This window comes from Sinocyclocheilus grahami, unplaced genomic scaffold (genome assembly GCF_001515645.1).
Source record: "Sinocyclocheilus grahami isolate Dianchi unplaced genomic scaffold, SAMN03320097.WGS_v1.1 scaffold875.1, whole genome shotgun sequence".
In the NCBI taxonomy this organism is placed as follows: Eukaryota; Metazoa; Chordata; class Actinopteri; order Cypriniformes; family Cyprinidae; genus Sinocyclocheilus; species Sinocyclocheilus grahami.
The window spans coordinates 785,791-802,248 of NW_015506054.1; the positions used below are offsets into that span (position 1 = coordinate 785,791).

Below are 16,458 nucleotides of genomic sequence, written 5' to 3' on the forward strand. Positions count from 1 at the left end.
CTTTCACGCTTAGTAACACATACAGCTGTTCCCTCACCACAGTGCAACAGTGAAAAGAGACCCCTTTCAAACAGTGTCGCATTCCCAACGTTGTTTAAGCGAAATACCAGTATTGCGGTATTTTAAAAATTAATATCATAAAAATAAATGGTATTCGGTATGAACCGGTATACCGCCCAACACTACCAAGCGACATTGCGGAAGGCGGACGTGAAATTGAGGAGCAGCAGCCTATATCGCTAAATGAGGAGCTCGAGCTCCTTTTACAATCTGTAACTGGTTTGGTCAGGGCTGTACAGAGCACAAGAAAATCGGTCTGAATAAATGTACTACAGTAGCATGAGTGCGATACAGTTTTGCATGCCTATGAGCCTGTTTACAAACCTGTTGTCCAAAAAAGATATCATTTATTGACATGCTTTCTCTCCAAATTAACTTAAATAACATAGTCGAGTGTTTGAAATACTTATTTTTGTGACCAGACGTGGTTTCATATTACAGAATGACATTATAAATATACTTTCCTTATAAAAAATACCCAAGATCGAAGAACACAGATAAACCATATATTTTGTGCAATCGTATGTTTATTTTCCTCAAGTTTCATCAGTTAAAACGTCTATCTCCGTTGTGCGTTTTATTCAGCGATAACTAAATACCTTCCTGGAGCATCGTCAGTAGTATTTCTTCTGCTATGGATATGTGGAGTTTCTGTGCAAGAGCGCCCTCCGGCTTCCAGTATGAATTAAACAGTCTTTACATTATGTGTGTATTCATTAATGATCACAACACCCTATTCTGGGTAAAAATAGGAAAGATAATACTTTTCTCTAAAGAAACAGGATTCCCTGAATTATCGCCATTGATATTGTTATTGTAATAAATACCAGAAATATCGTGATATATTTTTAAGCCCATATCGCCCATCCCTACCAATCATTATCAAGCTAGTAATTACAATAACACTCCTATATGATGAATAAAAGCCAATAACCAAGCAGGAATCCTCAAACTAGGGCTGAGCGATATGGCCAAAACATTATCACGATAATGTTTTTTCATATCAGTTGATATCGATAATTATCACGATAAATGTCAAATTTTAATTTCTTTCAAGTTTAAAGGCAGATTTTTGCTCCTATGTGAAAGTTGTAAACCAGACGGTTTATTGTGGTTTTCAACTAGGGATGTATCGGTATGAAAATTTCTTATCACGATTATAGTGACCAAAATTGTCCCGGTTATCGGTATTATCTCGGTATTGTTCAAATGTGCTGGAGATGTTCAAAAAGTACCGACACATAAATCACTTCAAGTTTTATATTTAAAAATCAACAAACAAAATGACTTTTTGTTTGGATAATCACTAAAAACAATAACATTAACAATGATGTTCGTATTTTAAATGATAACTTGACTGACAACAGTTTAATAGCATGTTGAAATATCTGATGTAAATGTTCAAATAAAGCTTTGAAAAAGTTTCATAAAAAGGTAAACCTCACATTTCAGCCTTTAAATAAAGAAAAGATATGTCAAAATGATAATTGATTAATAAATGATTATATGTATTTTATCTGCTCCATAAATAATTCTAGACAACTTCATGAGAAAACTATTCTTTATGGTCAGAACACGACAAACTTCACGTTTTTGAATTCTTTACACTTTTCCAGTCATTTTTCCTTAACAATATAAATATCTTAATAGAAACCAATAATTTCTTAGTTCTGCACGCTCTAATGAGTAATATTGTTTCAAATCAAGAAACAGGTTTGTGTTGCCTGATAATATTAATAATTTAAAATCGTTTGTCTCTTAGAAATACACATTTAATAGTAAGTTAGGATGCAGATGTAGATTTATGTTCATTATCAAAATCAGTAATATCTGTAAGTATTGTAGCAACCTCATTTTTATATGGTGAAATGTAATTATTCTGACTGTTTGAGTTTTTTTTATTTATTAGCCACTGGTCTTTCATAGTAGCATACATATAGATCATGATAATCACAGCTAAAACCACAAATATAGCACCTCAATACCATGATAAAAATGTAATATGGTTTTTAGGTATTTGTATGAAACACTAGTCTAAATAAATTTAGTATAAATGCATAAACGCAAAAAAATACTGTAATTATATTCCATTACTCCTTCAATACATTTAAAACATGTCTACATTAATAATATAAATTCAACACAAATACCCACATTTCTGACACAATACCATGGTGCAGTTAGTGCTACTACAGTAATTCTATGGTAAATTATGGCAATTTGTAGATTAAAAAGTCTTCTGACTGTATCATTGTGCACAGTGTTTCTGCTGTTTGTCAGCGCTGTATCATCTGGCTGTAAACAGAGTTACTTGTGTTATTCGCCGAATGCAAGCGCTTCACACTGGATCTCACAGCATCGCTTGATCGAGATTCATCAGCGAGTAACACATCTGCTTTAGACGGTCCGAGTGACGTGCTTCAAATGAGTTACGCTCTTTCGTTCCGCCTTTGCCTCATAAACATTATATCAACATTAAATCATTGCTGTTAAACGTGTTTTCTGAATACAGGTCATTAACTAACTGCTTGATTTTTCCTGTACATTTCTGCCGTATGGACATCACCTGGACAGTCACCACTGATAAACTACTCTTAAATGTAACGTAGAAACTTTCATTTTCTGTCAAGCTGCTTTGCAACGATTTGTATTGTAAAAAGCGCTATACAAATAAATGTGATTTGAATTGAAAACAAATGCTCCTCTAATGCAAAATATATACGATTTTAGTGCGTTACAAGTGCTCCAGTCCATCATCTTGTGAAGCCAAAAGCTGTGTTTGTGTAAGTAACAAATCAATCAAGACAATTTTAACTTCAATCCGTTGCTTCTGGCCAAAATACGAGTCTGTAATCCATAACTCTTCCTCCAGTGAAAATCTGCTGTTGTCTCTCACATCAAAATCCAGCCACATATGTGTTTAGAGCTGTTTAAACGCTGCTTGATCTGTGCAGATTTCTCTCCTGATTCACACCAGAACACTTTTTCACTGGAGGAAGCGTTATTATGGATTATAGACTCAATGTATTTTAGTTAAAAGCGTCTTAATGCTGGATGTGTTTCAGCTTTTGTCTTCTTCAGATGTTCACTGATGGACTGGAGTGCTGTGGATTATTGTGATGTTTTTATCGGCTCTCATTCTGACGGCACCCATTCACTGCAGAGCATCCATTACTGAGCTACATTTCTCCAAATCTAAAGAATAAACAAACTCATCTACATTTTTGATGGCCTGAGGGTTCCTTTTCCCATACATTTTCATTTTGGGTAAACTATTCCTTTAAGTGTATCCTAAACACTTCCAATTCATGAATCTGAGAAGGACTCAGTCTCCTGGACTGATATTCTCCACCCATGAACTACGAGGCAGGTCTTGGCAACACATCGGGCGGCATTAAACCGAGTGTGGTTATGTAACGGGAGCAGACTGCCAAGGGAACAGCCGTACTACTAATACTGGGCGAGCAGATATAGGTGCAGTCCTCACACCCCGGCCTGGTTTCTAGGCTGTATAGCAATAAACATGCAGGTGGTGCAATTGGCTGAACTCTGACGAGGTGGAAAAAACAGGGAGAGGCTTCTAAGAAACACAGTTAGCTTTATAGAGTAGCCCACATGAAAAAATATGACTGGCTCAAACACAACGTCAAATGGCAACAACAATAGCCACAAATAGAGCAAAAAATAAAATGTGGTTCATCAGCGCTTTCCTGTCACTTCTACAGTCTCCAGACAGATTACAGGCATAACGCCTTAATCATAAAAAACATAACAGTTATCAAACAACACATTCAAGTGCCTTAATTAGCGATCTGACCACAAGAATGAACACCACCCTAGTTTAGATGATGAAGCATAATAAATGAATCACAGAGGTTATTTCTAAAAGCAATGCATCTCTGAAAATGATTCAAGGTGTGCATGCTCTGAAAATCCATGTTTAGGTGCCTAATGATGATGTATCTCTACTTTACAATGCTAAAAACTAATGCACAAACACAATACAACGCATAAAAATAATATACAAGACCTTTCCAATCACACATCTATTTCACACTACATTGAAACAATCCTAAGAGGACAAACGCATGTTTCTTTGACAGACTTCAATGTATATAAATACAGTCTTGTGTTGAAGTCACTGCTAAATGAACTCAAAGTCCTCCAGACCCTCTTATGATGGGCAAATAACCAGATACACATACAACAGACTTCGAAGAACTCATTACGTCTGTATAAGTCAAAGCATCGAGCTAAAATATAAGATGAGCAATGGTGAACTGCTTTGCATGTAAAAATACGGCACAAAACTGAAACTAGCAGTGAGTTACGTAAATACATTAGCTGAACCAAGAATTTGTATTACACTACTGTATACAATAAAACAATATAATCACAGGGTGTTTATTATTACAACACAAAACTCTATCTAAATTAGTTTATTGTGTCATGCTATGGAATTATTTTAGTCTATTCAAAAGATGTTTGTGATTACTGCAAAAAAAATTTAATAAATGTAATAAAAACTACACTCTCAAAGAGCAATTACATCTGAGCTTGAAATAGAAAAAGACATTAAAGAGCTCATATGATGCGATTTCAATTCTTCCTTTCTCTTTGGAGTGTTACAAGCTCTTGGTGCATAAAGAAGATCTGTAAAGTTGCAAAGACTAAAGTCTCAAATCCAAAGATATTCTTTATAAAAGTTAAGAGTCAGCCACACCTACCTAAAACGGCTCGTTCTAACACGCCCCCACATGTCTACATCACTATGTGGGAAGATTTGCATAACGCCGCCCAAATGTTCACGCAAAGAAAGAAGGCGTAACTTTTATTCTCGCTGTAGTATTGTTGCCGCCGCCGTCATGTCGTGAAGACGCTGTGTGCTTCGTTGTGAAAGCGAAACTACTTTGTTTGGCCAAGAGAGGACACGACTAGAAATCAGTGGTTAAGTTGTATTTACAACACTGTTCCAGAACAGTTCAACCCAAATATTCAGATGTGTGCAGCACATTTTATGGAGGACTGTTTCCTGATCCTGGGAGAGTAACGTTAGACTAAAATGCCGGCAGTTCTGACTCACGTAAGTACGTTTTCATTTAAAGGATTTGCCGCTGACGATTCAAACGTGAGTTTTGGGCAGTGTAGAGTAGCACTTGTTGTTTGTCATTTCTCCGATCACAAATGCAGACATGGTTTTATGTTTACGCGGCACGATGCAACGCAACGCGTAAAAAGACAGTATAAGTCATTATAATCCGTAATTATGTCCCCCACTGGATGCAACAAATGCCTCGTTTATATTGGCATCACAGTATGTGAGGGGCGTAACGTTTCCGTGGCACGCTTGAGGTAGGGAGCCAATCACACCACACTGGATAGCTGGCCAATCACAGCACACCTCGCTTTTCAGACCGATGAGCTTTGTAACAATCGATGCGTTTCAGAAAGGCGGGGCATAGAGGAGAAACAATAATGTACAGTATGTAGAAAATAATGTGGTTTTTTTACCTTAAACCGCATAAACACATTTCATTACACCAAATAATGTTCTTTTTAGCAGCATCATCATATGACCCCTTTAACTAACTTAGTTTTGACATTTCAATTTCTGTCATGTCCAGGTTTTAACGATTATGGGACTCTTATAATAAGTCAAATCTGTGTTTAACGTCACAATGTCAGTTTTATATAACAGTTCGTGTATTTTAAGCACAGAAACCGCGCGTAGGGCTCGGCTGCGTCTCAACACCTAGTGAGCTGCCTGTGTAGACTGCATTTCGAACGGCTGCCCAAAATCCTGCTCACAATCACCCCGATTCAAACGTTCCGAAGGCGCCACGGATGTTGTCTAGGTAACAGGACATTCTCTGTGTATTTGAAACGCAGCCGTTAATGTCAGTCAGCAGCTAGCGCTCAGCTAACCGTGTTAGCTCGGCTAAACAGATCTAAATACGACCTAGATAGCGGATTAATCAGTCATACGCATACCCATATGCGACATTAATAACACTTTTGAAATGATTTATCTTTCTTATAAGCATATTTCAGTCGTTTCCTGAAACTCACCCTCGAGCAGGCGCTGAATGATGCTGTCTATGTTGAGTTTGTCGATGTCAGCCATGACTCGCCGAATAAAACACCAACAGCGCCGCTCAGAACACGACAAATGAAACGATTTCGATTAAAGAGGAAGAGATTGTTGACAGAAAACTCTAAACAGGAGATTTAAGGTCCGGGCTTTGAGCAGATGCGCGCGCTGCGGCGGAGGCACACACCGGCTCTGCGGAAGGATACACGCATTCAGCAACAGCTGCAGGAAACCGACCGCCGCGCGGATGAATACAGCACAGCTGCACGAATGAGGAAAAATAGGGCGGAGGAAATGGGAGCGTGGCTGAATTTCACAATAATGCGTGACGCTGAATGTTAACTGGCTGTATAGTTTTTTAAAAATATGATTTTACATGATTACTTTCATGACAACTAACCTCCCTTGCTCCTCATTACTTTCATGCAAAAAGTAAATCGGCTAGTTATTTCATTTGTAAAAGCATTTAAGCATCATGCATTTAATCTATGGTGATTTTTATTTAAAAATCCCAGTATTTTACTGTAATGAAGAACGTTTATATGACTGAGGGAACATTAAGGGTGGACAGTTTTTGAATTTCCGCCTTGTGCAAGGTTTCTTGCCATAAATTAAAAACATCAGCCCGACACATGATACATTTCTGTAATACTGAAGATGTTATCTACACATTTGAGGAGGAAGCAATGTTATATTATAATGAAAGGATGTGTGACTTACGTTTTTCTGTAAACTGAGCCAAAAAAAAAAGTGGGTGATTGGGACAGCACGTTTTCATTGATGTAGGGTAGTGTAAGAATATTTACTGAATTGCACAAGTTATAAATTAATATAATTTTATATGCAATATTTCCTTTTCTGTTCATCATCATTAAGAGTCCATGTCTACTTCTTATTGATCACATCATTTTCACATAATTATGAGTGAATTAACAAGTTGCAGATGGATTCAAATACATATATTTTACTAAAAAAGATATTATGTTAGATATATGTATATGTTCAGAGCAGAATTGGCAGTAGAAATATAACTGTGGTGTCCTCTAGTGTTTGTTGTCTGTCATGTGCAGTGACTTTCCTTTTAATTAATTCAGTCCCTTTCTATTGAATTTCAATTCAAAGAAACTAAACACAGACAGTCATGCAACAAAACATAAAAACACCGATATGTAGAATATCTCTTGTATAGCACCATGAAATTTCACCTCATTGTTTTCAGACCAATTTTATCAAAGTGAAAAATATATACTAAAATCCAGGTTTGATTATATTGAATTTAATATAGTGACTAAATTAGAGCATTCTGGGAAATTAATTACTCTTCCGTCATGGTACAAAAAAACTAATTGAATTTGTTAAATATAGTGCAATATATAAATCAGATACCTGTCATAAAATAAATTAATAATATACAAGTGTTTCTGTAAATAGTCCATATGCTGTGTGGATGAGAATCAGGATTAACTGAAAACTAAAACACTAAAAAATATATTTTTTGTTACTTTAAATTAAATAAATATTCACTGAAATAAAATAAATGTATCCTTTTCATTCAGTTTAACTTGAAGTCCTAAAATAATTAAAAGTAAAACTGAAATAAAATAAAAACAATTGTACAGGCTTTTTTTTTTTTTATTAATAAAAATGACAATAACACACATCAAAATACTAAAACCAACTAAAATGAAAATGAAAACGGTAAATATAAAAATTCACAACATTTACAAAAAAAATAGCCTGTAAATGAGACTAAAATAACACTGATTGCACTGTCAATTTAATGACAGTAAAAAGGTTTTATGTATGTACATTTTGCAAATACACCGTGTTTCAGCCGTAAAACTCCACAAAAGCAGCAGTGTGTGATGAAATCAGTCAGTCAGAAAATACTAAAACCAACTAAAATGAAAATGAAAACGGTAAATATAAAAATTCACAACATTTACAAAAACAAATAGCCTGTAAATGAGACTAAAATAACACTGATTGCACTGTCAATTTAATGACAGTAAAAAGGTTTTATGTATGTACATTTTGCAAATACACCGTGTTTCAGCCGTAAAACTCCACAAAAGCAGCAGTGTGTGATGAAATCAGTCAGTCAGCAGGCGTTTCTTCAGCTCTTCCTCTTTCATACAGGTGTCCTGGAGCTTCAGAAGCTTTAAAATAGACTGAGAAACAGGAGCTCCTGACCCATAATCCTCTGCTGGCCGGCTCCAGGCTGTTACCAACAATACCAGCCCATCCAGACCCTGGATTAACACTACAACGCTGACACAATGACTGGAAAGGGAGCACGTAAGACGCATGAATTCTTGAGTTACATGTTTATGTATCTGTTTAATACAACTGCAAACAACACTAATACAACCTCTTCATCTTTGGCAGTCATGACCGGAGCAGCGGTGCTGAGAGACGATCAGCATCCCGTCAGACATAGTATGGCAAGCCATTTTAACATTAAATCTTTAAAAACATACTAGTATCTATTTTCATGCTACTAGTACTTTTTTAATTTTTTTAGCTACTAGTATCTATTACATGAAGAACTAGTACTTATTCATTCATTACTTGCGCTTATTCTTTAGCTACCGGTGCTTATTCTTTAGGTCAGGGGTGGGCAAACTTTTTGACTTCGAGGGCCACATCAAGTTTTCCACACCAAGTGAGGGGCCGCATAGCTATGACAAATTAAGTTTTTTTTAAATTAAATTGACCACTACTGTACTGTATGTCTACTTGTACATACATGGCAGTTCTATTCTTCTACCATCTCTGCCTTATTTTTTATGAGCATTTTATTACACAGATAAGTTGCATTGGTATACAAGTCGATTGATATATAAAACACATTTTATCATTTCATTTATAAATAATGTAAAATAAACTAAACGTTTACAAATATTAGACACATGTATATATATTCCCCTCACTCCACAAAAAATCCTGTAAATTTAGCAGTGTTCAGAACAGAAAAAGGAACAAAAATATAACATTCCTGTTACTAAGAACCTCTGTAACTATGGCTCTTACTTGTTTCTAAATTTCTAAACCACCTAAAAGTACCAAGTTTGGCTTCATATTAGCATACTCTCTACACTACAGTCCTCATAGGCACACGTATTTGCATTGTTTATTTCTTCATCTCTCAATCAGCACTGGATTGCATTATATGTTCTGATCATTTCAATCTCATCTTACTGAGACATATTACTGGAGATATACTGATATGTAGATCATTGTTTAGTATCTGCTGTACTGTTATAAAGATCTCACTGATTTACATTACAAGCATTAGAATTTCATCATATCAGCATCTGCACCAGATCGCATATTTTTGAGTGTCTGAATAAAATAGAGCTGTTTTTTCCTCCGTGTTCTCACTGTATCAGATTATATGAGCCATAAAAGCCTGATGGTCAAATATGATACTCAACAAAAAACACATATGGAGTAAATTTTATTTTTTTCATCAAATTATCTCCTTGTGTCTCTCTTCCTTTTCACACAAGAAAATCATTTGCACTCAGATCAGTATTTCATATACATTTATTTATTTACCAATTACAATATTGAAGTAAATTTTGACAGGTTGCATGCCAAAGGTGCAAACATTAACACAACATCATCATAGGTTTAAAAATCTGACCATTCTCGTTTCAGCAACTACATTGACTTTGAGCTCCGTTTCAAGCCTGTCAATTATAAATAAGTGGGCGGGTACGAACACACAGGGAGCGCTGTGATTGGCTGAGGGCCGAATGAACTACTCCTGGTCCTTCTCCTCTCCGTGAGTGATGATGTGGACCAGATTCCGGTAGTCCAGGTTTCCCGCAGCGTCTGGAGGGAACGCGATGAACATCTGCTCCATCTGAAACGACACGGCAGTCAGTGGTGCTGACACTGTATCCACGGCAACCATCAAGCATCAGAGCACATGTGAGACGCGCCTCACCTCCTCTGCAGAAAACCGGTCCGCTTGTGTGGTCAACATCTCAGTAACACTGGAGAGACATGCATCAAAAACACAAATGACAAATTCACTTTCTTATTAAATGTCAACCATCATAATGCATTCAAAATTGGTATGATATTTTCACATTTCGATATATATATATATATATATATATATATATATATATAATGTTATTATTGCATTTACCCCTTTTTGATTAATTAAAAAATAGAGAAATTCTTTGAATTTTCAAACTACACATGAACAACACCAAACAAAAATTATATTATATTATATTATATTATGTTAAATTAAATTATATTAAATTATATTATATTAATTAAAAAAGTATATATATAGAAGTCTTAATTTACTATTTATGACATTTATGAGAACATATAATCTGAGATTTAGCCGTATTAACCCCAACGGATTAAATTAAATTTATAAAACCTACATATATATATTTCTCACAAAACAACACCAAAACAACATAAACACTACTCTGAAAAAATTTCAAAGAAAATAATAAATTGTACTTATTTTATTTCAGTCTTCTCATTTTCGTTTAGATTAAATTGAAGCACTAAAATAACTCAAACTGAAATAAAACAAAATAAAAACGATATAGATATATTAATATAAACGTAGTATAAATATTATGAATATTACAAATCCTTTTCCTAGTATAAATATATTATAAATATAATAAATATGACAACAGCACACAAAAACTAAACACTTTTAAGTTCGAATGAAAATATAAAAATAAAAACGAATTCAAAATATTATCAAAAACTGTAATCATTTATAAATGATGCTTAAATAAATCTGATAAGAACATGATTATGGGTCATTCATGCTGAAAATGCAAAGTATTATTTGAAACTAAAAGAATTTGTATTTTTACTTTACTTTCAGATGAAAAAGAGTGATCAGTTTTTCATGCTTCAATGGTTGATCAATAGGTGCACATATTCATGTTTAGCAACAAAATTCAGTCCCAAAAGTATTTTTGACACCTAATGGTACTAAATACAAACCTGAACACAAAACATGGTTATAGCTCTTAAAAATCTCCAATAAAACAACAATAAAAACAAATGACGTGTATTTTGAGGGTCTTATTGCAAAAGCATTTGCAAAGTTTCGTTCCCTTACGAAACACTGCGCATTCTTTAAAGAATTTTAATATATCTTTTCTGGGTCGAAATGGCCTCGAATGCATTATGAGGGTTAATTTGTTTCACTGATTCATCAGTGCATGTTACTCAAAAGACGAAACATTAAAGGAGACATATTATGCCCTTTTTTACAATATGTAATATAAGTCTCAGGTGTCCCCAGAATGTGTCTGTGAAGTTTCAGCTCAAAATACTCCACAGATCATTTATTATATCATTCTGAAAATGCCTATTTTGAGTGGAAGCAGAAACACGCTGTTTTTCGGGCCGGTCTCTTTAAATGCAAATGAGCTGCTGCTCCCCGCCCCCTTTTCCAGAATAGAGCAACACCATTACAGTTCGGACCTGCTAAAAACATCTGTTTTGGTTCTGATTATCATGTTTATCGTGCTGAGATCATGCGTTTTAAACCATATGAGTTTAATCTTGTGATATAGGGTTTTCTGAGCGCACACATCTGAAGCACACGCACAGAAAGCGGCTGTCACAGCATGCGAGTACTAAACTAAGTTCTCATTCACACACAAGCTTACGTTAAACACACACGAGTTACAAAAACAGTGGGTTATGTCTGTGAAGGTAAACAGCTGGGAAATAAATCTCATGTTTATGTTAGATCTGTGTGGCAGCAGCAATATACAGTAAATAAATCAATAAATGCACTGCTCTGTCGTCTCCTCTGAGGCTGGGACTCTAAACAGTGTTGTGTGCTCGTCTGTGCAGCCAAACACAGAACAGTTAGCATGTTCTGCTCAAACTTTCATCATGGCATTAGAGCTGCTACACCGCTGTCGCTTGTGAAAAATATGTGGGTGGAAACGTACAGATTAAGGGGCGGTGATATTATAATGAGATCTTTGCCACGTCACCAAGCGAGTGAAATCATACGTGCTGGTTTTCTCAGACGCTTGCAGAAAAAGACTTCCCAAAACAAAGTTACTGGGTTCATCTTTTTCACGTTTGCTTGGTTGGTAGATGCACCGGAGACCTGATTATAGCACTTAACACCTGGAAAAGTCAGATTTTCATGATATGTCACCTTTAATGATTGTGTGCGTGTTTGTGAAAAGCATGTTTCTGAGCTAAAACAGCTCTGATGATACAGATCAAACACTGAACATCTCACTATTCCTTCTTCAGGATCCCCTTCCCCTCGGGATCGAACACTTTGAAGGCGTTGAGGATGGTTTCCTCCGGATCGGCTCCTGCAATCAAACAAACCTCCATCAGCAGCAACTCTCTCAAGATCACACAGCTCTTGTCTCCAGAAAACCTGCCTTTGAGTTTCTCTCCGAACATTGTGAGGAAGACGGTGAAGTTGATCGGGCCCGAGGCCTCCTTCAGCATCTCATCAATCTCCTCCTGCTTCACATTGAGCCGCCCTGTGACCAGACAGAAGAGGAGCATGATGGGAGATGCGATTCAACACGTGTACTATCAAACCTGACCAGAGTTTTTAAATCAGACTTTTTTTTGTCTTAATGAGTCCCATTTCTGTTTGATGTTTCCTCTAATTTGATATACATATAATATCAATATATATATTTTAAAATCTTTTAAAAAATGTAATAAAATAATAAATATGGTATATAAATAAGTATATATATGTATATAAAGTATATTAAAAAATATATATAAAATAAAAGTGGCTATATCAGAGTTTTCAAATTCGAGTTTTTAACCATATATATGAAAAAAAAAGATTAAAAATTGTATTTCTTCTAATTTAACTATTTAAAAAATAAAATATAAATAAAATTATATAAATATATATATATAATTATTAAATTATACATAATTATTCATATAATTAAAATAGGTAAAGTATCAAATAAAATAAGTATATAATAAAAGTGTTTTTAAAGAGTTTTTACCTATATATATTAAAAATGAAAAAAAAACATTCTGTAATTTATCCATTTTTAAAACTATTAAAAAAATTTAAAAATATATAAAATAAAAAATACATATAAAGGTTCTTTAATTATATATAATTATTAATATAATTAAAATAAAATAGGTAAAATATCAAATTAAATAAGTAATTAAAAAAAATAATAACATGTTAGTTTTTGTCTCAATCTGAGGTTTTGGCTCAGTGAAGGATCTGTTCATGAACTTTAGGACTAAAGCACATTTTACAGGTTTATTTTATATGATTTCACTTGCCTTATGAAGGTGAAACCCTGCCATACTAACCTACAGCTGCAAACGTGTCCCTCAGGTCGTTCTTGTCAATGAATCCGTCTCTGTTCTGGTCCATGATGGTGAATGCCTGAGAATAAACCCCGAGAGGAACAGTTTAATCCCAGAGGAAAGCATCAAGCTTCAGCCGGGTCTGAGATGCTGCTCTGATCGTCTGGTCCTGTGTTCATCAGAGGAGAAGCGTTCGAGACGTCCTCCACAGACCCTGGCAGAATTCAGTCAACCCGCTGTGTTAAATACATATATCAGCCCTCAATAGGGATCCGACGGGAATATCACACAAACACAAACACAATAGCAGCTGCGCTCTTCAGCTCTGTGAAGGAGCAGTTCACCCCAAAATGAAAATAAATGATTAATGTCAAGATTTTAAATGCATCTGAAATCATATTCACTTTTGCATACTTAAATTTGGATGAAAAAGCTGTTTGGACTGTATGTGAGAAATTAAGCTGTTTGGTGTCACTGATCAAAGCAGATTTGTTTATTTTTAAATCTGAGTTTTTGTCTAAAAAAAAATATATATATATATATAAAACACACACACACACACACAATCTATCACATATAATCTATTAAAAAATCTAAAATCTAAATAGTATAAAATGTATAATTCTTTAAAAAAAAATTTATTATATAAAATAGAATTATATATATATATATATATATATATATGCAATCCATATTTTAAAAAATCTTTAAAATGTAAAAAAAAGATGTGTGCAGTATTTTATATAATTTTGATTTTTAATTTATATAATTTTGACACATCTGCTGTTTTACAGTTATATATAAAATACATATATTTTTATAAATCTTTTTAAAAAGTTGGATTATATAAAATAATTTTGTATGACATATTTATAATCTAAAAAAATCTAAATTCTAATATAAATAGCTAATGCCATATGTGTGTAGTTTTTATATACAATTTTGATTTATAATAAATAGAACTTTGATTTTATATATGTGAATAACAACATAAATTTGGGTCTGTTCCTCACACAAAGCATCATAAGACCTGAAATATAACGCAGAGGTCATGTGAAATTTCTTTTATGTGCTAATGTTTTGTCTTTTTTGGAGTCTGACCGTCTCTGGTCATTGTCTGTAAGTCATGCAGGTTTGGAAGCACATGAGGGTGAGTACATGATGACAGAATATTAATGTAGGATGAACGGTTCCTGTAAATAATGCTGGTGAAGGTGACGGAGACAGAGATGAAGGTGCGTGATCAGACCTCCTTGAACTCCTGGATCTGAGCCTGTTCAAACACGGAGAAGACGTTGCCTTCTGCCGCCCTCTTCTTCGCTTTCTTTGGTGCCTGCAGAAAACAAACGTTCAGGTCATCTTCACATGTCTTGACTAGTTTAAATTGAACTAACAAAAGCTGCTTTAAATTAATCGGTTCAAACAATGAATGAATCAATTAAAAACGCAGATTTAGTGATTCATTTGCGACATCACGCAAAGCTCTTTAAGAAATGGCTGTAAAAATAGGGCCCAGTTGGCATGTTAATAAATTTGTTATTAAATTGTTACACAATTGTTAAATAAATATTAAATTTGATTTAATTTTACTTAGATTTTTGCATTTTTCATTTCATTTTTTCATTTTAGCAAAAAATCTGTAGCTAAATATAGCTGTTTGTTATTATATATTGTTATATTTGGAGCATAAAACAAGAATGATTAAATATGAGTATTCTTAGCAGGTGGAGAAAACAGTGGGATAATCTACCTGGATTATTTTAGATTTTCATTGCTTCAGTTCTTATATTAAATGTAAAAGAAATACTAATTTTAACAGATGGAACAATTAAACAAACTCAATATTTGACTCAAAATTCACTAGAACATTTTGGAGAAAAAAGTACATTATGGATATTATGGAAAACATTATTATTTTAAGTTACACAAAATGCTCAAATATCGTCTCAAAGTGGTCAAATACCAGCCGATTAATGGCGCTGGCCGATATATCGGCCGATCTCTAATGAAAATCTGGCTCAATCCAAATATCCCGGTATGCTCTCCAGCACCGGTGATTCCCGAAGCATCTCTAAATCCTCGGTAAAGCCGCTGTTACTCACCATGAGCGCTGCAGGACAGAGGCGAGAGGAACAGCGAGGGGATCCCGAATGCAGCCGGACAATGGGGCGCGGATGGATGAGCCTTTTGTAGATTAGCCGTGCTGTTGTCTACTGGCCGATATAAATAACACATGCCCTGTTTAGGAAGTGACAGGTAGATGATGATCCTCGTACACAGACACACACGGCTGCAGTCCGAGCTCAAGGTCCATTGTGATGTGGTTTAGAATGACAGAAGAAGCGTTCAGCTGTTTGTTGAAGCCCGTCCCGATCTCTCCTCACCTCTCGTCCTCCGGAGGTTATTTCAGGGGTTCTGGATGAAAGTTAAAGTGGCCTGTGGACGATCGCTGAACTCTACATTACAGCATTCAGTCAGTGCAGCCTGTTCAAACACGGAGAAGACGTTGCCTTCTGCCGCCCTCTTCTTCGCTTTCTTTGGTGCCTGCAGAAAACAAACGTTCAGGTCATCGTCACATGTCTTGACTAGTTTAAATTGAACTAACAAAAGCTGCTTTAAATTAATCGGTTCAAACAATGAATGAATCAATTAAAAACGCAGATTTAGTGATTCATTTGCGACATCACGCAAAGCTCTTTAAGAAATGGCTGTAAAAATAGGGCCCAGTTTGCATGTTAATATGAAAAAATTGTCCAAATTGATATTTTGAATCTCAAATAGTTTTGTTACTTGAATTTTTAGATTAAAGTATGCTAAATGTTTGTAAATTTAACAGAAAATGTACTGCTGATTTATCAGACACACTGATAGAAATTGAATGTAGAAATCATTTTCACTTAGGAATTGCTAGTACATTTCACAATTAATTACAAAGATCTGCCAATTAACAGTGAATTAAACATGACACTTTG

At 34.8% G+C, this 16,458-nt stretch overlaps 2 protein-coding genes across 2 annotated transcripts in view; both read right to left on the minus strand.

The window, feature by feature from the left end:
* Positions 1-6,361, minus strand: part of LOC107563423 (serine/threonine-protein phosphatase PP1-gamma catalytic subunit-like) — a 16,294-nt gene extending 9,933 nt beyond the window's left edge. The window contains exon 1 of the mRNA XM_016248302.1: positions 6,130-6,361. Within this exon, the coding sequence (XP_016103788.1) occupies positions 6,130-6,184 (55 nt within the window). The 5' untranslated portion in view covers positions 6,185-6,361. The remainder of the gene's footprint in view (positions 1-6,129) is intronic.
* Positions 6,362-9,755: 3,394 nt separating this feature from the next.
* On the minus strand, positions 9,756-15,842 carry LOC107563425 (myosin regulatory light chain 2, ventricular/cardiac muscle isoform-like). Its single transcript, XM_016248303.1, has 7 exons — positions 15,589-15,842; positions 14,736-14,819; positions 13,490-13,565; positions 12,568-12,672; positions 12,417-12,495; positions 10,107-10,155; positions 9,756-10,022 (listed from the first exon to the last, which is right to left on the minus strand). The coding sequence occupies exons 1-7, from the start codon at positions 15,589-15,591 to the stop codon at positions 9,918-9,920; spliced, it is 501 nt and encodes a 166-aa protein (XP_016103789.1). The 5' UTR covers positions 15,592-15,842; the 3' UTR covers positions 9,756-9,917.
* Positions 15,843-16,458: the final 616 nt, after the last annotated feature.

What these genes read in the sequence shown, in the direction of transcription:
- LOC107563425 (XM_016248303.1), bottom strand. An exon ending in GGACACGTTTGCAGCTGTAG is followed by an intron (nt 12,673 to 13,489) that starts GTTAGTATGGCA and finishes GTCTGGTCACAG; the next exon opens with GGCGGCTCAATGTGAAGCAG. An exon ending in GTTCGGAGAGAAACTCAAAG is followed by an intron (nt 12,496 to 12,567) that starts GCAGGTTTTCTG and finishes GTTTGATTGCAG; the next exon opens with GAGCCGATCCGGAGGAAACC.